The sequence below is a fragment of the Xiphophorus couchianus genome, chromosome 7 (genome assembly GCF_001444195.1).
Source record: "Xiphophorus couchianus chromosome 7, X_couchianus-1.0, whole genome shotgun sequence".
Classification (NCBI taxonomy): domain Eukaryota; kingdom Metazoa; phylum Chordata; class Actinopteri; order Cyprinodontiformes; family Poeciliidae; genus Xiphophorus; species Xiphophorus couchianus.
In genome coordinates this window covers 25,114,987-25,141,025 of record NC_040234.1, presented here as the reverse complement: position 1 = coordinate 25,141,025, position 26,039 = coordinate 25,114,987, and the positions used below count along the sequence as shown (strand labels likewise).

Below are 26,039 nucleotides of genomic sequence, written 5' to 3'. Positions count from 1 at the left end.
CTACTTTACTGACCCCTTTAGGATCCACACAAAGCCGTTAAACCGTCACTTGCTTTCTAGAATGTGAAATACATAGTACATTGTCAACTCCCCTAAACCATAAAACTAACTTTATGGACCCCACGTGACCAGAGGAGAGCCAGTGAGAGGAATCAGAACAGATTTTTACGATCCAACTTGGAGATAAAAACCCTCATCTGTTTGACACGTAAATGTCAATCCTGCCTCCATTTTATAGTGTGGCCCAAACCAGGAAGGGGTTAGTTTAAAAATCTATGCATGTCTTCATACACCAACGCATACAGACACGAAAAAGAGCCAGGAGATTGTGTCCTGATGAGCCTCGAAGAAGGACCCATTTGACTACCGAGTAGTTCAGAATGAAAAGCAGGGGAACTGCACCAGCAGTCGGTGAGTTTAAAAGTTCATTCGGTTGTTTACAAGTGGAAACCAGGAGAAGGTAACTTAATTTCTTTGGGAGCAGCATCCGTTCAAGGCGGAAAAGGCTGAAACGTGACGCATTTGTCCACCGCCGATCATTTGTTATTGTATCCGCTTTAGGGCAACAGAGAAGAAAACTGCCCCGTTTTGACCAGCTGGTTGTGTGTTTTGCTGTGTATTTTCTGCAGCTTTGTGCTAGAATACCGCCTTGATCCATGAAGATGCTTCCATGGACTTTCTAGGCACCAAGACAGGCCTGCAAAATAGAGAAGACTGTTAGGACAATTCGATGTAAAGACATAATATTCTGGCAGAACGCAAAATATCAGACATTGATTATGTAATAATTGTATAACTACCGTGACGTTTTGGTGTAAAAATGACGTAGGTGTGTAAACGTTTTGGAGAGAGCTTGACACCACAGCATACTGCATCACGTTTCCTTTCCTTGATTGTAAACCGAGGCCTTATGCTGTCCGGTCTGGATTGTAGTGAGAAACTTTATTCATAATTATGTTTTTCTCAATGTTACAAATAACTACAAAAAGCTCACTGACAGAGTTTACAGGGACACATTACCACACAGATTTAACACATCCACGCACTCACGTAAAGTAACCGCAAACAGTAAAACAGTCAAAATGTCGCTATATCTGTGTACATCAAATATGACATATCCAACAAATCAACAAATTACAATAACAACAATATGGCACAGTTGTACTTATTTCAATTATATATACAGCAATAAGAACGGATAGAGACGCGAATGCCAATTTGTTAACAAACAAATACACATATTCACACACATCGACATACTCTCATTCACAAACACGCTCGCGCAAACATTTCTCCTTCTTCCACAGTAAATATGAGTGCAGATGTCAGTGATGTAGTAACAACACTGTGACAAGGTGAGTGGACGGGAGGAGGATGCAGATTTAAACAAGTAGGGGTTGAGTTTCAGTGGGTGGAAATAACTTAGAGGACCTGTTGAAGAGTTGAGGTTGCAATAGAAAGAATATTACCAACAGTAACATAATCCATTGGACAAGTGAAATAATGTCAGACACACATCAGACACACCATACAGATAGTACGGCTGGGAAGGAAGACCTAAAGTCGGTCAATCGGTATTTTGTATAACTATACACGCAATCACACACACACACACGCACACCATACACGCACACGCATAAAGTATATATATATATATATATATATATATACATATATATATATATATATATATATATAGTGCTTGTGTGTTGGCTGTCAGTTCATTAGAGTACCAGTCATTATTCCTCTGTGGACCTGAAACACCGCTATAGTCATCGAATGAAAAGTGCTGCACTGCTGTACTGTATACAGCTTCTAATCTGAGAACATACATTGTTTTATAAATCAAAAGTTAACGTCTCGGTTTATCCTGGACTATTTTCTTCATTGCTCTGGTTTTTCTCCAGTCCCGTAGGCCTTCTTCTTTAGTTTCTATGTTGATGTTCTTTTTGGTTTTTATTATTTCTTTGCGCTGTCTGTCCTGTTTGCCTCCCTCCCTCCAGTTTTAGATAACAAGTCATCGAGCTGAACGACCAGGTTCTTTGAAAGGGATTTTACTCCTACGGTTGGAAGGCGCTGCCAGCCGCGGCCAAAGTCATGCTTTTCAGCTTGTTATCCTTCTTCCACTTCATCCTCCGGTTCTGAAACCAGATCTTGATCTGTCGTTCTGTGAGGCAGAGTGCGTGAGCAATCTCGATGCGCCGCCGCCGCGTTAGGTACCGGTTGAAGTGGAATTCCTTCTCCAGTTCCAGAGTCTGATAGCGGGTGTACGCTGTCCGCGCCCGTTTCCCGTCCGGGCCCGTCATATCTGAGGGGTTTGGAAGGAACACAACGCTGTTAGGACAGAGGGCCCATGTGTGACAAAAAGAAAAATGAAAAAGAAAACGAGCATCTTCAGACAACATGTTTGGGGCAACAGGCAACATTTAGAGCCTATTGGATGTTGATTTTTTCAGGTTCACTCTGGTTTTACACAGCGGCTTTGTAAAGACAAGGTGTGGCCCTAAATCATCAAACTTCTGTTTAACTGCATCTGCCATTGTAGCTACAGGTGTTTGCATCACTGTGCATAAACTAAACAGTAAGAGCACAGCAGGCAAAAAAAAGTGCAGGCAAAAGTGCTATTAACAGGAACAAAAAAAAAAGATCTTCCCTTCATATAAATTCTATTTATTACATTTAAATTATATTTCTTCAATACTTTAATTTTTCCTTTAAATCTGTCTACTTTTTTAAAGATTACCCTCACCCAACACGTCCCTCCGTTCAAGATCCCTTAAGGGTTTTATTGCCTCGTCCTCTGCCTCACCTTTTAAAAAAGTTTCCACACCTAATAAAGGCCGACTTTTTAAACGGACAGCCACCTTTAAAGCCTGGACATATTCTCATTCTTTGTTTCTCTGCTGCTTTTTTCCTCACCCGGTCCTGTGTGTACTCCCCGGCATGTTGGGCTTTGCAGACCAACTCGCCTTACCTTTGACAGATTTATGACGTTTTTGTGAGTCTTAAAAAAAGGCAAAGCGACAGAAGGGACAATAATCCCAGCAGAGCTTCCAAGGTGCAATGATAAAAGGGAGTTGGGTCATCATGCAAGAATTTTGCGTCTGATAAAGCAACTTGTCCTCCTTAGTTGGGCTGCAGTTTTCAATTAGAATTCAGTTAGCGGGAAAATGAAATCTTGCAAAAATGAAGACACCAATAACCGTGGCCCGTTTTGTCATTTGTCTTTACAAATGACAAAACGGCGCAGGCCCAAGATACCTACAGGACGCAGACAAAAGGGAAAAATGTTGCTGTTTGTCAAACATTTTATAATTTTTATTGTACTCAAATTATATGAAAGCTTTCTGTCGCTAAATATTTTGTGTAGATGGAAAGAAACAGTGACTCCCTAAATAAGCTCCATAAGCTGGAATCGAACTTCACGTCTATTACAGGCTCTCCGCAAAGCTTTCAGTGTCAACTTCTAACATACAAATAAGTGTAAACTGTAAAGCCAAGAGTCAGAATGTACCATGGCTAATGTGCAGTTTTCTCATCCAAGGAAAAATCTGGGGTGTCTGCGCGTCGCTGCCCATACTGCCAGCAGCTGATCCCGCCGGGCTGCCTTCCTGTTTCTGAACAGCTTGCGAGTGCCCGGTTTTGGGCCGTGGATTACTGCCGTGACTGGCTTCCCGAGGAAGGAGCAGGTCCTCGCTGTCTGGTGAAGCGTCTTCAATCTCTGTGAAGCGCCGCGCCGCGCCGCCGGCCATCGTGGGTGAACACAGGTTTGGAGAGCTGAGGTTGCTGCTTCCTGGTTGCTCTGAGGGGGGAGACGATCTCTGTGTGCCCAGTTTGCTGTTCTCACGACCGCCTGCCAAGAGAGAATTTCCCGGGGGAGCAAGCGAGCAACTGACCGGCTGTCTGAAGCCGAAGCCCCTGGAGTCCTCGACCGCCGAGCCTCCACCGAAGTGTCCTCCGGTGTTTGCGGCTCTGCTGCCCCCCCCTCCTCGGCTGGTTACGGTCAGATCCATGCCATTGTAGCTGTAGCCATAAGAGCCAGTCGCATGGTGCATTGTGGCAGAGGAGGAGTCCCTGTACGTCCCGCTGTTCATTGCGCCGTTGCTGGCTCCATAATTTAGCAGCTGATAGTCGGGGCCATTCGGGTAGCGCCCTGAGAACGAGTTTACAAAGTAAGAACTCATTTAGTTGTTTTACAGAGTACAGGCTAACAACTGAGTAGTCGGGAGGAGGGGGGCTTGATTTGTTAGATTTCTCTAGGTCGTTATAACGCGGGTACTTTCAACGATTTATGATGTATTAGTGAATTATGGCGTTGCACTGTACTTCGTTTTTAGCTATGCGCCGTCCAAATATGGGGGTGGGGTGGCGATTGTGTGTGCCTCTTGGATCTAAATGTGTGTATGCGTGTATGTGTGTGTGTCATGGGGGAGGTGAGGGGTGAGGTGAGGGAGGAGACAGAGAAAGAAACAGGGAAGGAGGGGGTGTGGTCACGTGATTTTGCAGACCACTCGTAATTTCTCGCAGATGACTTTGCAGAGGTAATTCATGCTCTGAGGTTTCTAATGATAAAGGCTTGGGCGGGGGAAAGCTGCCGCTCCTCTTCTCCCTCTTCGCGCATCCTTTTTTTCGGCTAAAAGAGGTGCTGGGGTGAATTAAGAGCGCCACCTACTGCAAATATAATTTATTGCACTTATTGGGAGGACTGGGAGAAGAGCAGAGTGAAAAACTAATGGTACTTTCAAACGGGTCATATTGGGTCATTATAAAACTACAAATTCCTTCCACACGTGTCCTCATCTTCCCACACTGAGACACCGTGGAATGAGTTCCACCAGTCTGACCTGTTAACTGACCTTTAGAGAGGCAAGACGAAACAAAAATACTCAACAATACTTTATATACACGCAGACTAAAGACCACGCGCTGCAGTCTACTTCCCTATGTATTATTATTATTATTATTATTATTATTATTATTATTATTATTATTATTATTATGCTTCTAACCGGAATAATCACAATAATCACGAAGAGATTACGTAATCGAAATACGACTAGAACTGTAGCTTTATTATAACGTGCATCTAATAATAATAATAATAATAATAATAATAATAGAGGAATATTTCGAAAACTATTGAAGTAACATAAATGTGTAAGTGAGCAAGTTACTTATGCAGGATCTTCCTTTTTGTTCCCTTTTTAAGAATTATTACAACATTCTCCTCATCAGCTGCACACGGTATTCATAACTTTTTCATGATGTATCTTTCTTAGTAAAAATAAATAAATGAATAAAAAACACCCTAAAGTGTTTTAACGTACCAGAGAATCAGTTCGTGCATGAGCAATAAACCAGTCTCTTCCATGACTTGTACAGGAAAACATATTTACTATACTAATATTTCACACAACTTTATAAAAGATTTTTTTAATCATCTTTTTTTCCATCCTTCTTTCCAGTACTATGGACATGGCGCCCTCCTTTCTAAGCTTTTCTCTGCTTTCTCCTCAGCTGCAGTCGTGGAATGTTAAACCTGATCCCTGTTAGCCACACCGGGTAGAAATCTACTGATTTATGATTTGTTGATTCCTGGGTTAGGATGTATTACAGGCCACAGTGCCTGTGTGCGTCTGAGTTGGCCTCAGCATGCAGAGTGTTCATGCTTTCTTGCAACTCTGACACTCTGGTTAGAGCAGGGAATAGAGCAGAGATTCCACTTTTTCTTTTGTCTGAATGGAAATCAAAAATTGATCCTGTTTTATAGGCAGTTATAGGCCGCAGTCCAGACACCCAGCTGCTGTGAGACAATGTTAAAATGTAGGTACGGATGAATAATTACCATTATCTAAGCTTAATAATAATAATAATAATAATAATAATAATAATAATAATAATAATAATAATAATAATAATAATAATAATAATAATCAATTATTTTTAGTTGGTCTATATTTTTTCTGGACAACAGAGTGAAGTAATTCAAAGTTGAGAAGTTTCAGGTCAGGCAGTAAGAAAACAGCTGAAAACAGATTTCACACAATTTCGCCGTTACACGTCATCTATTCCCACTTTTAATTTCTTAATCTTTCTCAAATTGTGAAGGAAGTCCAACACTGCTACTGAATCTTCATGCATAGAGCAACCTATCTAAATATCTTGGCACATTCTTTGTAGACAAACTCCTCATCTGTAACATTCTCATATGTTAAGACACTATTCCCTTTTAGAATTGTTTTAGCTGCAACTCTAATTTTGAATCTTAATGAACATTTTGTGATACAAGCTTACTCCTACAAACTCTTTTTTAATTTGGCAAGGGAGAAATGTATAGCAAGCCGATGCTAAACCCTGTTTCCAACATCCAACTGGTGATGTACATTGCATGTCCTAGTTTGACTCACAGGAAAACTGTTTCTGCTCTACACCGTCTTTCGCTGTCTTATTGTTTTTGAGCACCTCTTAAGATGGTTCACTTTCAAAGTCAAAGATGGAATGAGTGAAACTAAAAAAGGCTTGTTGAATTTAAACAGCAATGAATCCCAGTTCTCATCCTACTGGGGGTAGGAGAAGAGTGTGAGGGGGACACAGCTGCTACCTGTGGCTATTCATGTTCACATTCTTCTCACCGACAGTGAAACATCTTTTATTTAGCTGTGATATTTATTATATGATATTGCTATTATAATATGTCTCGTAGTAAACATGACAATATTTGTTAAAAAAATATAAAAACTGAACCATAACAAATAAATTTTTCCCTGTTAAAACATATTAATGCAATAGGTGAAACACTTTTTAACTCCTTATTTGTTTTCAACTAAGTATGGGATTACTGCAATAAAAAACAATATCCATAATCCTACTGTTATTATATAATTACATGACAAAGTTTTATGTCAAAGAAGATGAGAAGTGGAATTGGGAACTGAACGCATGCTGATTGTCTGTGATCCTGTTTAGGTTCTTATGCAGAAGCGTCACATGAGATGAAGACAGAAACTATTTGCTTTATTTTTGACTATGTGCTGCAGCAGCGAAACTCAAATGGAGGTCAGTTCGCCGGTCACTCTGGGGACAGGCACAGTTCAAAAGGTCACCAGCACATTGTCCACTTTGTTTGGGTGCCGTGTGTGTGTGTGTGTGTGTGTGTGTGTGTGTGTGTGTGTGTGTGTGTGTGTGTGTGTGTGTGTGTGTGTGTGTGTGTGCAATGTGTCTGGCTGGCCTGCTTGAGGACAGGTCAGCTTTCTCTGCCTGGCTCTGCTCATTAATTAGTTCACGCCGCCGTCACTTCCCCTGCAGAGCATCCCACCTAACTGGCCCCGCACAGCGCAGCCTCGGACCTCCAGCCCCGGCAATAGAACCTCCACTCCCAGCGTTACCCCCGCGCCTTAAATGTGTTGCATGTTTCTCACTTAGCCTACATGAAAAAGGCTAAAGGGTATATTAGTCATCCACGTGAACGGACAAAAAGCACTAAATCTTGAAATAAACCTGTTTTCAACCTTACAGTATGGAAGTACTTTGTTAGAGTTGGTTAATAAATCTGCCAACATGCATCCCTATGCTAAAAAAACAAACAAAAAAACATTACACTTCTTTAAAGTTTATTGTACATTTCTCATAGGTAGTATACTTACTTGACAAAAACACGAACAGAAAGCAACAAATTTAATCAAATGTACAATTCCCTGAAGGTGTTTAGGTAGTTTGGAGAAAAAATCAGTAGGTCAACACCTCCGCGCACTTTTTGTACAACCAAGTGGAAAAGTAATAATGGCTGAAAACGACCGTTAAGACCTTCCAAGTTGAATAATTGTCACAATACGAAAAGAACACCTCCTTGACTAAATCTGTATACTTTAGCTACAATATGTACACCATATGACATATATCCACTCCTTTCCCTTCCCGTGTTTTTAGTACGTGTGGAACACGATCCCAGGTTGAGCCGAAGACACCGCACAACATACAGCCAACAGAACAAAGGACCGAACCGGAAAGCGCGCCGGGCAGATATAAAAACAAAATAAAAAAATCCATAAACGATATAACTTAGGTAGGTTTTGGAATGCTACAAATCACGTTTTTTTGTTGAGACACCATAAACGTCATAACCCACCATTTATCAGCACTGCGGCAACAAACGATCTGAGCCAGAAGCGACAATATTACCTGAAGCTTCATTTTTATCCTGAACTTACATGGAAAACAACCCGATATGCAGAGAGAGAGGAAAAATATATATATGTATTTTTGGGTGTATATATATATATATATATATATATATATATATATATATCGTTCATGTCCGTTCATGTCCCTGGTAATTTCTATTTCTTTATTGCTTTATCTACTTTCCATGGCTGCCACTCTGCCTAGCCTCCTAAAGTTTCAGCATTTAGTAAATATGTAGGATTTAGGAGAGTGCATTTTTTCTGTTTTTAAAGTATAGAAGAAGAAGCAGCTCCAGATCTAAAGTGGGTCAGAACGTTGTTTTCACTGAGACAGCGCTTAGAGACTCTTTTTAGAGAAAGTAAAGCATCTCGTTCCTTTTTGTGATCCACACGGCTGAGCTGTCAGACGGAAACGACCGGAGCGGTGGGCTCACAAAATGTCCACACCTAAAAAACACATCGGAGCATGAATTTTCTTCCACCCTTCTCTTGCTTTTAATGTCTCATGTCATTTTCTTTTCTTTCACTCCGTCCGTTTCTCTTCTTCATCTGTACCGTTTAGAGTGAAAGAGGAGGAAGAGGAGGAAGAAGATGAGTTAATGAGCTTGTTCTCCTTCTTCCACTTCATTCTCCGGTTCTGGAACCAGATCTTAATCTGACGCTCCGTGAGGCAGAGCGCGTGCGCAATTTCGATGCGCCGTCGCCGCGTGAGGTACCGGTTGAAGTGGAATTCCTTCTCCAGCTCCAGGGTTTGGTAGCGGGTGTATGTCTGCCGGCCGCGTCTTCCGGGGCTGCCGAAGGTGCCTAGCAGATAGAAAGAGACAAAATCACGAGAGGAGTTAGATTCCTCTAAGTATTTAAACCAAGGATTAAACACATGGCGCATTTCGCTGACAAGGACACTTGATTTCGGTTAAATATAAACCTTTCTCTCTTTTTTTATCATTTAAGGATCAGTTCAACGTTTCTTCTGTTAATTATAGAACTATTTATAAGAGCAGAAGGCATCAGTAAATATAGTTATTTTTATTAAGAAAACCACTGAAAAATGTTCAAGCCACCACACTCTAAATCTCCAGATGACTTGCCTAAAAAGTTATCAACACTTTGATTTTGAATATATCAGAGAGAGAACATGTGGAAAATCACACCGTTGTAACAGAAACATGTAAAATAGAATTGAAATCACAGATAACCTGTTTCTTCTTTTGTGAATTTCGTTTTAGATGTAACTTTACATTAGACCTCTAGATTTCCTCTTCTTACAGTTTTTCATTTACTTGCTGTTTTTTCTACGTCTTTTCCAGTTAAGAATCTCTTGAACGGACCGTGTGCAACAGCAGCCATGAACCAGTGACTTTTCCTTAATCAATACCCAATATGCCATTTTCCTTCTTGTTAATATGAATATGTAGATTGCAATACAGCATCAGCACACGTGTAAATCTTGCTTTGATGTACTTCCTGCAACACTGACATTAAAAGTCACCCCGTCCTCGCTGTCGCTGCCAGTCCTGCATTTTCCCAGTGAAACGATCGTCGCACCTGTTTTGAATAATCTGTACGCGATGCGCAGGGATTCATTATATTTAGTGCAAAACTGCATGATTGAATTTCAGAAAATCAAATGAATTTTTTTTTCATCAAAAACAGGAATTGTTTCAATCAACCGGATGAAAAACTGTTCTCTTAACGAATGATTTTTGTTTTTTACCGTAAAGAAATGTTTTGCAATTTACACATTAAAATACTATAAATAATACCATTCAGGAAGAAGCAAACAAAATGAGCAAATGACAACAATATTGGTGTTCCTCCTGTCCCTCATTGAAATCAATGCCTGCCAGACTTTGCTTTAACAGCTTTAACTTAGCTGTCCCTGCCCGGTAGCTGCGTCAGTCAATAGGTCACAAAGTAACTGCGACGTTGAGCCAAACAAACCAGTTTTATGATGGACAATAAAACATCAATGCCTTGACTGACTGGTAAGCCAACAAACGAGCTTTATAAAGCAGCTCCAGTAAGAGGAGGAGGAAGAGGACGGAATAAGGCTGGCTGACAGAGGAAACAAAACGTCAGTTTAACAGGGAAGAAGAGAACACTCACCGTTGCATGCGTTCATCCGCTGCATCCAGGGATAAATCGGAGTCGGTGCTGTTTGCTTGTCATCCATGGATTCTCCAAATAGCCCCTTCGCTCCGAGCCCAGCGCACTCCATTTTGCGATGCATGCCGTCTTGGCTCAGAGCAAGTTGGTGTTCATCCAGACTGCAGGGATGATCCTTGTCTCGGTAGAAGTTCGTGGCCGCCGCGGCAGCCGCCGCTGCTGCTGTGGCGTAGTCACACGCACCAGGTCCGGTCGAGCCCCCAACTGCCACCCCCGTTACTCGGTGCCCACTGTACGCTCCGTTCGCAGCCTGCTGGTAGTAAGTAGAGGCTGGATAAGATTTCTCCTGGTGAGCGCTGTAAGCCACGGCCGCGGCCGCAGTGACAGCCGCTGCCCCTGGGTAATGTCTGAGCGGATGGTCCGCGTATCCCGATGAGTAAAGTGAGATCTGACCAAGGAATGGTTCTGCCGACGCCGTCTGGCCGCCTCCACCCGTTCCCGGTATCACCGGAAAAGAGGAGTTCACAAAATATGAACTCATTGGTAAAAGTGGGAAAGGAGAAGAAGGAGGAAAAGAAGAGAAGAGGGGAGCACAGGAGGGCACGTAACAAACACAACAACAATGATAACGCGATGAAGAAGAAGAAGAAGGAGGAGTAGACCGAGACTAACGGTTCTTCCTCCCGTCCTCCTTCCTCTGCCTTCCCTGCCTGCACTTTATGATTTGTTGTGTTTTATAGCCCACAGTCCGACGGGCTGCTGCTGCTATCACTGAGTTTATCGCAGATTGGGAGGAGGGGTGAGGAGGGTGAAGCTGGGTGGCTGGGTGCCAGTGCTTTGGTAGTGTGAGGTGGGGGGCTCGGTAGCAAGAAAGAGTCTATGTGTGTGTATGGCACAGGAATTGGGTGAAGAGCATAGGGGGAGTCAGAGACCAGCTGACCAAACACTGACCAATGGGAAGCTCCTCTGCATGGCATTAGTTCACCTCATTTTTCCTTTCGTTTGGGAGAGAAGAGGAGGAGGAAGAGGAGGGGGTGTGGGAACTCCCGCGACCCTCTCCCCCCCTCCACCCCTTTTTTCTTATTTCCCTACTTCAATCTCCCACTCCCGTTCTCCCTTTCTAATTGTCATTTCATTTCTCTTTCTAATCTTCCTGCAGCTCCCGGTGAGATTGCGCAATCACAGCGGAATTGTCCGCGCGTTAAATTGATTGTATCTCCTCTTGTGTGTCGTCCTTCATCTGATGTTGGACCCATAAAAACCGCAGCCAGCGCCTGCCAGCCCGACCGTGCGTGTGCACGTTTGGGTTGAAGCTTCACCGCCAGAGGAAACTGAGCACATATCCTTTGCACTTTGTGGATAATAGCCAACACATCGCGTCAGAATGAATTTGTTGTATGAATACAACATGCTGGACCGCACACGACTCGTGTATCATCCTGTATGTTTGCGTGTTGTTTGTAGGGATCTAAGTTAGCTTAGAATGGAGGCTCTTCTCCCTTCCTGTCATTTAGACGTTTGAATGTTTGGAATTGGTGGGCTGTGATTGTTCGCTGGGTTGATTTACATCCCGCTACTCTACGTGTGTGTCCTCTTCCACAAGCTTTCGTTTTTCTTAATCAGAACAAATGCCGATCGAATGGCAATCTTCTGTAGAAGAACTGAATGTCTCGCTGCCTGTTCCATGTTCTGCTGTCTGAAGGCGACATTGATTCAAAAACTTCCGCTTCAGTTTTTAGAATTGGTCATATGTGATCTATGTGAGCTGTGAATGATTATGTTCCTGAGCTGTGACACTGATTAGTCTGAAAGGTAAGAGGAGAAGAAGAAAAGAAACAGAAAAATCAATTTTTTATTCGTTTCAATGACACTGATTACACCAGCACTCTTTAAAATGGCAAAGGAATCAAACAATTTACCCCAAAGTATATATTAGAATCTAACGAGAGACGTGAACAAATGACTGAATTCAAGTCCTCTAGATAACATGTAAATGAAATGTAAATACAAAAGAGGAACATTTTGGATTCTATTCAGCTATAGTTGACTTTGAGGTCTGACAAATAATAATTATTTTAACAGTGAGAATTATTGTTTTTTATGATTTCAGGAGTTCTGCGTGGAGGAGCATTCACAGCTAAAGATTAGACTGCCATCTTTTACACTTCATCGTGCCTCATGTTTGTTTTGTCCGAACTCAGCATAGCGAAATGAAAACTTAAATAAAATCAAAAGAACTATGTGTGGTACATGTACACTGCACATTAACACCACCAAGTCACCTCACACACTCAGCACACACACTCAGCACACACACCACATCAGCAGACACCGATAATTTTCTTTGTTAAAATAAATAAAGACGGAAAGAAAGAAAGGAAGAAAAAAAAGAAAGAAAGGAAGGAAGGAAGGAGGAAAGAAAGAAAGAACAAAGGACAGAAGGAAAAATAGAAACTTTCAAGCCGAATGTGTGTCAGTGAGGTTGTAAAATAACCGCAACCATAAATAAGTCTTCTTCTCTGTGTCTCTCTTTGTTTCCTCCACAGGCTGCGGCTTGTCCCAGTGGCCAAACTACAGACAGTCCGACTGATAAATCGACACAAAGACTCTATTTTTTGCTTTTACTTTACTCTCCCACCCAGTGCATTCCCAAGAAGCCAAGTTCTTATTAAAGACGCCATTCAGAGATGTCTGGGAAGTTCAATAACTTCAGCCTAATTTTCGCGTTTCTTGCTGGACCACCTGAATTTGAAATTTGCAACCTTTCTTTTTAGCTTACTTTTTACTTTTTGACCTCCACCTCCCCTCTCCTGGCCTCTTTCTCGACCGTACTCCCTCTCTCCCCGGCAGGACGCTCTGTTTCCTCCCCGCTTTGTGGGAACGGGAAGCAGCCAAATTGTTTTGGAGCTGACTGGGGTCTAATCATTGATAAGCAGCGACTCTTGGAAAAGGACAGGGATGGCCTGCAGCCGGGGGACAGACAGGACGGTAACACTGTTATTGTATTAGCTATAATCCTTTTGCGTTAGTGGCTTTGGCACATCAAGCGGTCGGGTGGGTCATTTTAAAACCAGGAACAGGTTCCACATAGTTCCATATTCCGACATCTAATTTAGTATTTACGGTGATGACAACAACAAGCAGTGATGTTAATTTTAAAACGTTAACATGTGGTGTGAAGTGAAATAAATCATCGGACATGCAGATTCAAAACAGGCCAACAGTTCAAATTTTTTTTCTAACAAATGAGTCATCATTTAAAAAGTGAAAAGATGATGGATGACTCATTTGTTGGCAAACTAACATAAAGATTAATTTTAATTTATTTAGAAATGACTAATTCTTTACCTCTTCCTGTCAGTCTTTTCCAAACAGCGAAAATAAAAATCCAATCAGAACTTTTTCAACTTAACGAGCAACTTTGCAGATGCTGCTTGCTTGGCTTTTCTCTTGTTACAAACAGGCTACAGAATGCGAAAATGAACCAAAGTTACTCCAAAACAAAACTAATCAAAAAACCTAACAGGTCTGTCGCATGAAGCTATAATTGCAAGTCGGCATGGAGGGGCATCATGCGTCACTAGTCTGGAATAAACTGCAAAAACACGGCAACAGTTGTAAAACATTGAGTTCATTTAAATTAACCTTAAAAATCCAGGTATCTATACTTGACTTTTATTAACAATAACTGGAACATTCATTAATTATAGTCTTCATTCCAGTATTGTATGATGAGGATTTTGATTATTTTTATGACATTTGAGAAAATGTAATGTTTGTTGCTTAAATGTTGTTTTATGATTTTTTTTTTTACCCGTAAAGCACATTTAACTGCCTGTTGATGAAATGTGTTATGTAAATAAACCTATATTGCATGAGGTTTATTTCAAATATAATAACGTATACAATTTGTTTATAAACCAATTTTATAAATTGTTAAAAAAGTTTTTGACCCAGTTATACAGATCATATAAAGAAATCCTCAGTCGATGAATGATTTCTGGTTTGTTGTGGCTGCTGACTTTAAAGCTGCTGATGTTCAGACCGTCTCAGGTTAACCGATAACCTCATTAAACTGGATTTCAAAACACGATTCTTTCATTTCAAGCCTTACAATCGGTGCGGCTTCCTACAGTAGTTAGTGCTGAAGAGACGCGTGTTGCAGTACAGACTGCTGTGTGTCGTTGCAGGTGTGTTGGACAGTCGGGAGGCAAAAAGCATCAAACGGCAGAGAAATGGAGAGTTCTGCAAGCAGTTTGGAGCTTTTGGATCCAAAACAGCACCGTGTTTTCAGTAGCGCCAGCGGAAGGGGAGCATACAGTACCACTCTTTAGAAATACTTTCACTGTGCTGCCGTGTTCAACTCAGACTTGTCCTTCAGATCGACGCAGAGCCGTTTAACTGTTAGCCCAGCAGCTTTTTATTTACAATAAATGAATATATAAGTGAAGCACACTAAATATTATGGCTTTCATATTTTGCTGTGTCACTTCTATTATCTTACGTTAACAGGATATATCAATTATTATTATTATTATTATTATTATTATTATTATTATTATTATTATTATTATTATTGTTGTTGTTGTTGTTGCTGTTGTTGTTGTTTTGTTGTGGATGGGGCTCAAACTGCATTTTCCTTGGCTAACTATTTACTTACGCACATCCTGTTAATGCATCTTGAGAAACGTTCAGCCATGACATGTTTTTTTTTTTTTATCAGGCCTTTTCCTTGGTTTAGACTGGAACGTGTGCAACATTATGAAAATAAAAACGCTTACATGTTTACAGTCTTGTCAATGTACTAGACGCTTCTGGGTTTGTTGTACATGCGCTGAATTTCCGCGTAATATATAACTCTGTCATGCTTGTACTTTCTGAAATGTATCACAGTATTCGAGGGGGTTACGCACATGTGAAAGCTTTGGAGGCTGTCAGTGTGGGAAGCCGTCAATATTTAGCCTGTAACGTGAAGCTGCTGCTCTTTGTGGATCTACATTTAGAGACAGTCTCCTCTGGACTCCCACGACTTCCAACGATGATAATAAGCCCGAACGTTTCAACTTTTCCAACGGATATACTTGTTAAGCTGGCTGTATTTCTGCGCAGTAAATCAGACGTGTGTGTCTGTGTTAACTTCAGTGTAAACATCTGAGGGCCGCTGAAGGAAGCCCAGGAATGTGAGAAACTTCAGAGATCAGTGACAATTAAAGCTAAAAGAGTCGGACCTCTATTTTATGGCTTTATGGCTCTTCTTTTCTCCCGTCTGTGTGCGTGGGTGTGTTTAGTGTGCGCGCGCAAGACATCGGAGATTTTATGGCTTTATTGCTCTTTATGACTCCTTGTAAAGTCGAGAGATGGCGGCGAAGTGAAAACAGAGCCGCTGGAAGCAGCAGATGGATAAATGTTCTGTTCAGAGGAATGCATGCATGCACCGAACAGATTGCTTCATATCAGCTGCAGCGCTGTTCTCCCTGTAGAGATGTTTTCCACTATCCTATATATCTTCCACAATATCTCATATTGCTCCGTCCAATTATGTGTCTATTTATACATTTAAAAAAAAATACTCGTTTCCTTAAACCTTAAGATTAAAGGGGAAAAAACGAACCGAAACCGACCAGTGTGAGAATAAAGAATAAAGGGAAGATACCAAGATTGTCTTATTTTTATATCGTGGCCAACACACAACAAGATTCTAGTGCTGAAAGAAGGATCAATACACTTTAATGAACAGGGGTGTGTGTGTTGTGTGTGTGTGTGTGTGTGTGTGTGTGTGCTAGAGCCCCCTCTAACTGACCTCGCCTACGTGAGTTAATGACAAACTCACAGAAACGGCCTTACTTGCGCGTTTTTTGTCTTAATGTATAAATTGTTTCCAGGCAGCGACAAGCGGCTGAGCCTCATCTGCATCACCCTGAACTCCTGCTCCGGATCACTTCACCGGACGATCAGCAACTGGAGCAGCCCTCCAGCTTCTCAAGCGAACCGGAGGTTAAATGTTAACTTGGAATGAATGCGGCTCTGCAAGCTTGTATTTTTTTTCTAAAAATAAATAAATAAAATATAAAAACATGTAATAATAATAATAATAATAATAATAATAATAATAGTGGACATTGGCGCAGAATAAATAAATAACCTCCATCCCCTGCAGATCAAAATTCAGCTTCAAAGTTTGAATTTCAATTGAAATTTGGAATTCTACATAAAAAGAAGATTCATCAGCCGCTGCGCTTTAAAAATCGATGTGGGTTCTCCATAAATGATTCGTTATACACACGCATGCACGCACATAGAGGAGCGCACACGCGCGCATCTTTGAACGCTTTATAGAACATTGTTCTTATTCGTGTTCATTAACAAACAATTAAACAGTACGTGGGACTGTTCTGTGTCAGTATCGACGGAAAGAGCAGATTCTGAGAACTTACCCTGGATTCAAAGATGTAGAATCGATTAACTCGCTGCTGCTATGTCCAAAGTCTCAGTATATTTCTCATTTCGACCGAATGGATCTAAGCAATCAGCACAACACATGCTTTATAGTAAGACGTGCGAGCATGTTTATTTCCACCACAACTGCAAACAGTGAAGGAAACAAATAAGAGTCAGTCCGTCTGTCTGTCCAGCAAGTCAATTTTGTTGTCGTTGAAGTCAAACACAACAGCAATCAACAGTAAAAAAAAAAAAAAAAAAAAAAAAAAGACATTGAAACCACAAACTAATATATCCTCGCGAGGCAGATATTTCACCTCTCAATGTGAACAAAGAGTCTAGATGTGACCACATATGATACTTTCAATGAGACGCTAGATGGCACCAGAGCCTTTTGTTAGAACAGATTCACTTATAAAGGCAGTCAGTCAGTCAGTCAGTCAGTCAGTCAGTCTGGCTGTCTGGCTGGCTGTCTGTCTGTCTGTCTGTCTGTCTACCTAAAACAGCGTCACGTTTCTTTTTCGTTGTTTGTCAGGTAAAACAAATTCTGCAGCGTTATATTTAGAAATTGTAAGACTAAATTGCAAAAAGAACATTTTCCCCTCCACACGCACAATGAAATAGAGAAAGAAAAGAAGGAAAACAAAAAGGAAAAAAAGAGGAAAGAGAAAGAAAGCTGCAGTCTGCCATCGCACCTATAATGTAATCCTGTTAAAGATGCCTCATTTTTTTATTCATCATATTTGTAAAGGACAGAGGTAACTACTGTGTTTTAGGAAGAAGGGAAATGATTTCTCCCAAACCAAAACACAAAAACCTTCCCGCTCACCTTAACGATGCTGATTGTTTTGCGCTCCCATTTGTAAAACGTTACAAAATAAGTTTAGAATTAATAATAGAAACAATTCGTTTTGCTCACCGTGTATTTAGAAAATGAAAGCGCGCGTGCTCTGTTTTGTTGCCGTTATGTGTTTGAGATCATTCTAAACACCGAGTGGTTTTGTCTGGTTTAATATGTGAATATTTGTTTCTGTGGAGATTTACGGACTCGGCTCAGGGAAGGTGTTGGGATCTGAGATGGCAGCACAGCGGAAAGCAGAGAGACAGAGCAGCAGGTCTGTTCGTGACTGAGGGTGGGAAGGTGACACGGGATGATGGGTGGTATTCTGACCACAGAAGCTACAGAAAACACACCGGCCACCCACAGGAGGAAATGAGTGGGGAAACAGTCATAAAAGTGCTAGAACGGACAAAGCAGCGTTCCTGTACACACACACCCACACATACCCCCCCCCCCCCCCCCCCTAAGCCACACATACACACCTACACCCCCACACACCCACACACACAGGATGTGAAACGCCTGAAAGAACCTGGAAGTTCTTTTCTGTTCTCTGGACGTCAAAAAGTTTCAAAGTGCAGATAAAGAGATATTAGCTAAAGCAGAGAGACAGTCCCGATCAGGTCCGGCCACATTCTGACACACACAGATGCAGATGAACAGTCTAACCGTCTCCTTTCGTCTGATTTAACAGTTCTGAAGTGTCAAATCCGCAGCACCTGTTCCAACATCAAAGCCAGCATTAGTTTCTCACGAACACGCCCGGAATCCAAGCCGTCGCGTTTCCATCAGTATATGGCCTCTCCACACCTAATCCCATCATTTAGAAGAGGCCATTTCATCTGGGAAAACAACCCCAGAGTCTAATCCAACACGGAAGCGATTCACTTGCGGCTCATCCGAACTTTTACCCATCACCCGGAATTAGGAAGGTTTCCACAAAGCTCAGTCTCACAGTTTTCTTGTTATTTCACGTTGTTTCTTTAAGAACTGCATGCGGGAACAATGCGCGTTCCCTCTGCGCCGAGAATTGGAACTCACCTGCAGCTCCCCGCGGCGGCTTGCTGGAAGGACAGGAGGCAGCATCTTACCCGGTCTGTGAGGAAGCGGAGGTGAAGGCGAGGGAGAGGTGGATTAGCAGATCCTCTGATGTCACCGAGGAGACGTCGAGACATGAAAACACTCCTGTCTTCTACTATCATCGCCCCTATTCTACTGTTAATCATCAAGCGTAATGTCAAATTCAAACAAACAAACAAACAAACAAACAAACAAACAAATAAGCAAAAAACAAAAACAAAAACAGATTCAGTCTCCGGTATTGTGTCTCCAGGGATGGACTCTGCTGTCCTCTCTTCTGACCGTCAGTCCAGAGTCGCCGGAAAGCGGAGCCATGGAGGAAGAGGAGCGGGTGGAGGAGGAGGAAGGCGGATTGTTGTCAGTCTCTGCTCCTCTCTTCTCTGCAGTCACGATCACTGTTGTTAATAAGCACTTCGGTTCGATATAAGCTTAGTTTTATTTGTCCGCTGGACGAGGTTCGGCTCGGTTGCTTGCGAGGTTCGGCCGAAGCAGGGAAGGAGAGGGCGGCTGTTCGGGCCGGAGAGCAGCGCTGCAGCATTATAGCCACTTGGGAAATCATAAAAAGTTCATGTTCACGTTAAGCGCGTCCACATGACCAGCTCGCCGTCCAATCCCTATGCACGGCCACTCATAAACTTGTATCACAAAGTTGTAAATTTTCATAAAACAACAAGGAATTTATTGCATTTCTTCATGGACTCCTGCTGGAGGGGAGCTGCTTTTCGTCTTTCACTCCTTCTCTCAGCGGCCATTTTCTTCTTCTGCCTCTGCAAAGACGAGCTCACAGCAGACAAACAAAGGGAAGGAACTCGCGTTTCTATTTTGCTCTTCGGATTCTCTTTTAATAGCTCCAGATGTTCCTACACAGTCAGGCCAGCTATATTTGCCTTTTTCAGTTTGCACCAAACATAGTCAAAAGGTTCGAAACTCAGTTAGAATGAACTGACAGAGGCATGAAGGTTATATCTCAACACATCCTGGCCCTCTGTTGAATGTAAACACTGCAGTAAACATCGATCATTTTTGGTGTTAGATTGTTTGACTTTTCTTTGTTGATAACGCGCACACAGCACCTCCTTTTAAAATGCAAAGGAAACATTTTGAATTGTTTGCATAACCGTCATTACTTCTGCGCCAGAACAGATTTGTGCGGTAACCTCGGTGGTGATGAACTGCGGGACTTTTTGGTTACATCTGTAATTCTTTGAGCAACAAGCTAAATCACGTTATTGATACTAAAATCCACGGAATTCATTTATAAAGAAGAGAGACGGTGTCGTCGTTTGACAACAGACTGAAAGACAAGGCTGTTGGCCTCCATTCGCAATGCGGCAAACGTCGACGCCTTAACGGCCTGCACACCTGCAGCTGGGTGACGCCACGTTGGGCTGCATTTACAAAAATAGGTGATTTTCTGTTTGATTTTCAAAACTAACCCATAACCGTCCACATTTGGGGTGTGAACAGATAGCCAATTATTGAGGGATTGAATTTTTCATAAATAAAGCTAAAAACCCACAAGTTTTATCATTCAGGTATGTTGCACAAATTCAAACCATATGCAGTCTGCAGGGACTAAAAACCAAACCCAGGACTTTATTTCTTTAAGGCAACAGTGATAGCAACTGCGTCACTGTGCAGCCCTAAAATGATAAATATATAAACAATTAATTTCCAACGATAAAACAAATACATTCAATTTAAAGAAATCCGATTCAGACAACTTAATTCCAGAACAGTCCAGTTCAACGCTGCCAGATTAAGATTTCTTTACTAATCCGCTTCATCCTTATTTATTATTTACATAATAAAAGTAGTTCTTCTTCAGTCTGATCTCCTTGATAACATTATGTAAAAATTGAACAACCTCTGATAACTGACTTCCTGCGATGCGAAACGAACAAGCTGTTTTTTCACAACGGAGATTCGGCTGTCAGTTCATTCAACACTCTGTCTGATCCACAGTGCGCAATGAGGAATGAAATCATTTATCTGTTTATTTGCAGATTTCATTGTATTCATTGAAATCATTCCAACAACCCGGACCTAAGAAACCCGAGAAGATGTTTGTTGCATGAGTAAATCCAGTTGGACATCTGGACCCTTAGCACTCAGCAAAATATAAATAAAGCAAATAAATAAAAAAAGAAGGAGGTAAAAGTTACACATCCAAATGCTTTTTATCTATCTATCTATCTATCTATCTATCTATCTATCTATCTATCTATCTATCTATCTATCTATCTATCTATCTATCTATCTATCTATCTATCTATCTATCTATCTATCTATCTATCTATCTATCTATCTATCTATCTATCTATCTATCTATCTATCTATCTATCTATCTATCGAAAGCTTTCCTAATTGATTTCTAAGGTTACAGATACGTAAGCAGTTTTATTTCTCCACTGACCTACATTTGACCCTTTCCAGTCCAGGACGTGTTCAGGGAACCCGGATCCAACACTTCCGTCTTGGAAAAAACAAGTTAAAATTTAACCAAAGAGGAGTTGAATCACAGAAACGGTGTAAAACCGTCTATTGATCTCTTTGTTTCTTTTATTGTCGTTTCCGTCCCTCTCACTGGCCAAAGGGCCCACCATAATATCCTCTGGTCCAGTTCACACCTCGACACCGGATACGGTCTCACACCGCAGGCTCAGACCTCCCGTCATCTTTCTGTCATCATACAACATGTTCCCCAACAAGTCAGGTAAAAATTGGTCTGCGTTTGAATTTGACGATCATAGAGTCTGGACGAACTACAGCGAAATGTCAAATGAGACATAGACAAAAATATTTTGTGTTTATTCGTTGCTCGTGTTTGTGTTCAGATTACATTTTTTTTATCGATTTTGTGTTTGACATTACATATTTCCGTCTTTATGGCCCGTTTATTTTGCTATGAAATAAAACATATTTAACGTCCTTCACCGTCAAATATGGAAGTCTTTACTTTTGTCGCAATATCTTACAAGCAGCTTTATTAGAGCTACAAACTAATTTTAAAATTCCCCTTCTTGGAATATTTTATTTAATGACGAATCTTTAGATGGCGTAGATTTACTGCCCTTTGTAGTGTTTCTTTGTTTTTAATTTTAAGACAAATAAACAAATAGAAACAATTGTAAAAATGTTTCTATTTTATATTATTATTATTATTATTATTATTATTATTATTATTATTTGTACTAGTAGTGTATCTCAGTGTATCTCCAACACAGAGTCGTATTCTTTTAATCACAGATTATTATTGTGATAAAATTATTATTGCAGTTTATTTGTTTTAATTAGAGAAAGTAGTTGTTACCTTGATTCAAAACGAAGACCTGCCATGTCCGAAGATAAATACGTTGAAATTCCTATTGAATATTAAAAATGATCTGCATTGTTTTCGTTAGACGTTATTTACTTTCACACATCATTTTAAGAAAGTCATTGTAAAAATTGCTCAAATTTCTGGATACAATGAAATTCTAAATGAAAAGATACATAACATCTTTTCATCAAGTGGGAGTGAAAATCGTTAACAAGCAGGTCAGCAGATTAATGCATTAAAACTTCCGTGTCAGTCTGTCTGCTGTCTTACATGAGGTATATAAGTAAAACAAAAAAAAAAAAAAAGAAAAGCTCAACATATAGTAGAACAGTAGAACTGTCATTCTATTTTTGGTGGTTGAATCAACAGGATTTTAAAACAGGATGTAAAGAAAACCGTCTGTTTTTGTCTAAAATTTTTTATTTTATGCTTTTTTATTGTTATGTTGTGTTTTGATGTACAGCACTTTGTATCAGCTGTGGTTGTTTTAAAGTGCTTTATAAATAAAGTTGGTATGGTATGGTATGGTAAAATATTTACTTGCTTTTTGCCCTTGCAGCTCCTGGGCTCCCAGTGAGCTGTGATTGGTCAGCAGGCAGTTGTTTTGTCTTTGTTTGAGCTACGCCAACCCCCCCCCCCCCCCCTTTTTTTTTTTTAAATTTATTTATTTATTTATTTATGTTGATGAGTCATAATGAAACAGTTTGAACCAAAATTATGGCATTTCGGAGTCTGTACTAAATTCCCAAACATTGTATGTTCCTAAATTATTTTTATTTCAATTAATTACCTAGAGCAGTTATTTTATTTTAACCAAGGCTAACAGAGAAATTAAGATTAAATAAAGTTTAATCTAACTATGAAAGACATGATTTTGAGGAGGCTGATGCAGGGCATCGCTAATTCTTTTTACCCATTGCTACATCTAATAAAATCCAAGAGGTTAAAGATCTGGAAGTTTGGTTTGAATGCAAAGCAGTATCAGTTGTCCTCCCCATAGCTTTATAATTCAGGAATCAGACCTTTATGGCCCTCTTTCACCAGTCTTATTATTGTGACACACATGTTTCAAACTCAAGGCCCAGGGGCCAAATCCAGGGTTAGAGGGCCACAACTTTTTATGTGTCCCTCTATCATCTAGAGGGTTGCATAAATAGAATTGTCACGATATCAGTTGTGTGAATAAATATTATTTTATTAATCAAATCAAAACAGTTTGTCTCTGCATACTGCCAAACTATATCAATGTGAAGAAAAGGTTTAATATTATCTAAATTTAAGAAGTGCAGATACAGCAATTAGCTGTTTGTAGTTTCATCAATACATTCTGTCACAACTGGCCTTTTGAAGACATTTCTAATCTTCATGTTCCCCAAAATGAAAAAGAGTTTGACACTCCTTCAGTAAGGGACTTTTTAAACTCAGATGTCCTTCCAGAGCAGATATTCAAAGATGGAATCAGGAGATGATATGTGGTGTATTAATGCTTTGATGGTCACTGCAGCAGCAATGCAGAATAAGAAACACGTAAAACATTATCTGTAAAAAAATATATTAGCAAATATTTGTGTCCTCCACATGTTGATAGTTTAACTACAACAGCAGAAACATCTTTAATTAGCATCAATGGAGTTTCCAAACTCCATCCACAAACATACAAAAAAATAGCTAAATGTTAGTCAGTAGAAAACATGGTACTTTATTTTCGAATTAGTTCATCATTAAAATTCACTACATTTTTAAGACATTTCTGCCCAGTCAGAGTTTTATTTCACATCCACTTTCAGTTTCTGACTTTCCAAGTTGAAATGACATTTGTTGTGAAGATAATTGGATTAGCTGAATTCACTGATTTGTGTCTAAACTATGAAAACATAGAGGACAGTGTGTGCTTTAAAATTTTGTTAGGCAGAACATGGAGAACAAAAGAGTCAACAAAACCTGAATGCATCAGTCACTTGTTCTTTTGACCTACATTATGTATTTTGAGTGTCTGCATAATTATTAGGTCAGATAAATTTGACTAAGTAAACTAAGGAACAAAAAAAGAAACAAGTGAATGGTTGAATAATTAGAGCACAACATAACATATATAAATACATATAGCATTTACAAATATAACAAAAGCAGACATTTTTATAATAGTAAAACACAAAACTCTGAGTACTTGACAAAAGAACTTTAGGACAAAAATTAGATAACATTGATCAGTGAGAGCACATATTTGTGTTTACTGCTTTGGTGAGGTCTAAAAAAATGATCTGACCAAGAATTGAGATGAATAAAATAAGAAATTCACTACTTGTTAATTATATTCTTTTTATAATCCAGGTACAGGAAGCATAAAAACCGATGATCTGTAAGAGCTAAACCAGGAACTTGGATCAGTTGATAATCGTGACAAACTGAGTTCACAACAAAACCTTGTCAGATGGAAAGAGCACAAACTCATTTTACAGTTATTCTGTGATCAAAAACACAAAATATGAAATGCTTTAATTTAGAAAACCACTTTAATAGAGAAACTTCAAATGGGTTTAAATCTGTTAACCTGCTCAGAACAGAAAAAGAACCAAATCAAATGATTTTAGAGGTCCCTGGACAGATCCAGGACAAGTACAATTGTTCTAGTGATTTGATAAGTGTTACATAGGCACATCTGTTGCCATCTCCACAACGTTTGGTTGTAAAATCAGGAATCAGACCTTGATCCTTTCCAGCTTTCCCCAGTTTACAGCCAGTCTTTTCACAATCTGAAATAAATTGCAAGTCATACTTACATTGAAAATGTTAGGGAGAAGGAAAATAGCTTTTTATACATGTGTGCATTCAACAATTTTAAAAGCTGTGTTTTTTTTGATGTGAAGAAAAATTACTTTCAAGATCAGGTTGAGAACATTGAGAAAGTTGTTGCTATGGCTGATGATTTAAAACTTACTCATCGTGGCAGTGAGTGGTGGGAACAAATTCATTAGATATTTAGCGTAGGATGGGAGCTGAAACGCTTTCCCAAAACTATCCACAGTTTACTAAACTGATGTAGAGGCATCAGTTAAGTACAGTTGTCTCTACATCTGTGCTCAACTGATACTTGTAATTCCACAATGTTACTCTTCAGTGAGAAAATCCTCAAAATTCACTAGTGTTTATCTCCTACCCCTCAATCTCTGTCAACTCCTGTAACGTTTTCCTTTGGTCAGCTAGTTTCCATTTCTAAACTCCCAAATGTTTCAGACATTTCAGACCTCATTAGCAAATCTAAACTCTCCATGTTTGCTTGATCCAAGCCCCACAACTTGACAATGCTCTTGTAGTCTTTTAGTGTGAGTCTGCATTCTCTCACATGGTGATCGTCAAACCAAATTTCAGATTTACCAAAGCGTATTGACACTGGCAGAAGGTTTATAATCAGCTCCTACTGCCCTGACTATGAGAAACTAGCAATCTAATCCCACTGTCAAAAGTCACACTAAGAAAAAAACTAGATTCGGTTTTCTATCACTTTAAAATTAATTTAAAATTTTAAAAGAACCAAACATGAAGAAGCAGCATTCAGCTTCTAGGCACCACAAATCTGGACAAACTTCCAGAAAACTGCAAAACAGTTGACACACTGACTTCCTTTAAAATAAGACTTAAAACCCAGCTGTTTAGAGTTGTCTTTGATTAGATAGTGCAACATAGATCAACATATTTGGTGTGTATTTGCTTGATGATTTTGATGATGGCATTTGACAAAATGTAATGTATATTGCTTGTTTCATAATTGGCAGACTGTGTGATGTCAAGCTACAAATAGATTTGACTTGTGTTGTGTTTAACTCTGATGTTTTTTTTGGAGGAGGACATTGGCTGAGATAATGCTGCCAACAACTAAACATTGTCCTTCTCCTACTAGTAATCTTTTACTTTTCTTTACAATAGTTCTCTTACATCAGTTTCGCTGTTTCTTTTTATGTCTATGCTCTGTTCTCTCAAACCTCCAGTCGGTCGCAGCAGATGAACAAATCCAGGTTCTGCTGAAGGTCTCCTCCTGTTGATGAGAAGTTTTTCTTTTCACCTTTTCTACATG

At 40.1% G+C, this 26,039-nt stretch overlaps 2 protein-coding genes and 1 long non-coding RNA gene across 6 annotated transcripts; 1 reads left to right on the top strand and 2 right to left on the bottom strand.

The window, feature by feature from the left end:
* The first annotated feature begins 321 nt into the window (after nucleotides 1–321).
* Nucleotides 322–17,025, top strand: LOC114147717 (uncharacterized). Of its 2 annotated transcripts, none has more exons than XR_003596110.1 (2): nucleotides 322–411; nucleotides 12,833–17,025. It is a non-coding gene; the product is annotated as an uncharacterized LOC114147717 (long non-coding RNA). The 2 variants fall into 2 exon arrangements; XR_003596111.1 differs by lacking the exon at nucleotides 322–411 and adding an exon at nucleotides 4,084–4,172.
* LOC114147714 (homeobox protein Hox-B5a-like) lies at nucleotides 1,954–19,767 on the bottom strand. Of its 3 annotated transcripts, none has more exons than XM_028022280.1 (3): nucleotides 18,607–19,767; nucleotides 3,515–4,153; nucleotides 1,954–2,308 (listed from the first exon to the last, which is right to left on the bottom strand). In XM_028022280.1, exons 2-3 carry the CDS (start codon nucleotides 4,092–4,094, stop codon nucleotides 2,061–2,063), a joined length of 828 nt encoding a protein of 275 aa, XP_027878081.1. In that variant the 5' UTR covers nucleotides 4,095–4,153; nucleotides 18,607–19,767; the 3' UTR covers nucleotides 1,954–2,060. The 3 variants fall into 3 exon arrangements, with proteins under 3 accessions (XP_027878081.1, XP_027878083.1, XP_027878080.1); XM_028022282.1 differs by having other exon boundaries at nucleotides 18,657–19,767; XM_028022279.1 differs by lacking the exon at nucleotides 18,607–19,767 and having other exon boundaries at nucleotides 3,515–4,402.
* LOC114147715 (homeobox protein Hox-B6a-like) lies at nucleotides 8,352–12,834 on the bottom strand. The gene is made up of 2 exons (XM_028022283.1): nucleotides 10,287–12,834; nucleotides 8,352–8,984 (listed from the first exon to the last, which is right to left on the bottom strand). The coding sequence occupies exons 1-2, from the start codon at nucleotides 10,825–10,827 to the stop codon at nucleotides 8,704–8,706; spliced, it is 822 nt and encodes a 273-aa protein (XP_027878084.1). The 5' UTR covers nucleotides 10,828–12,834; the 3' UTR covers nucleotides 8,352–8,703.
* Nucleotides 19,768–26,039: the final 6,272 nt, after the last annotated feature.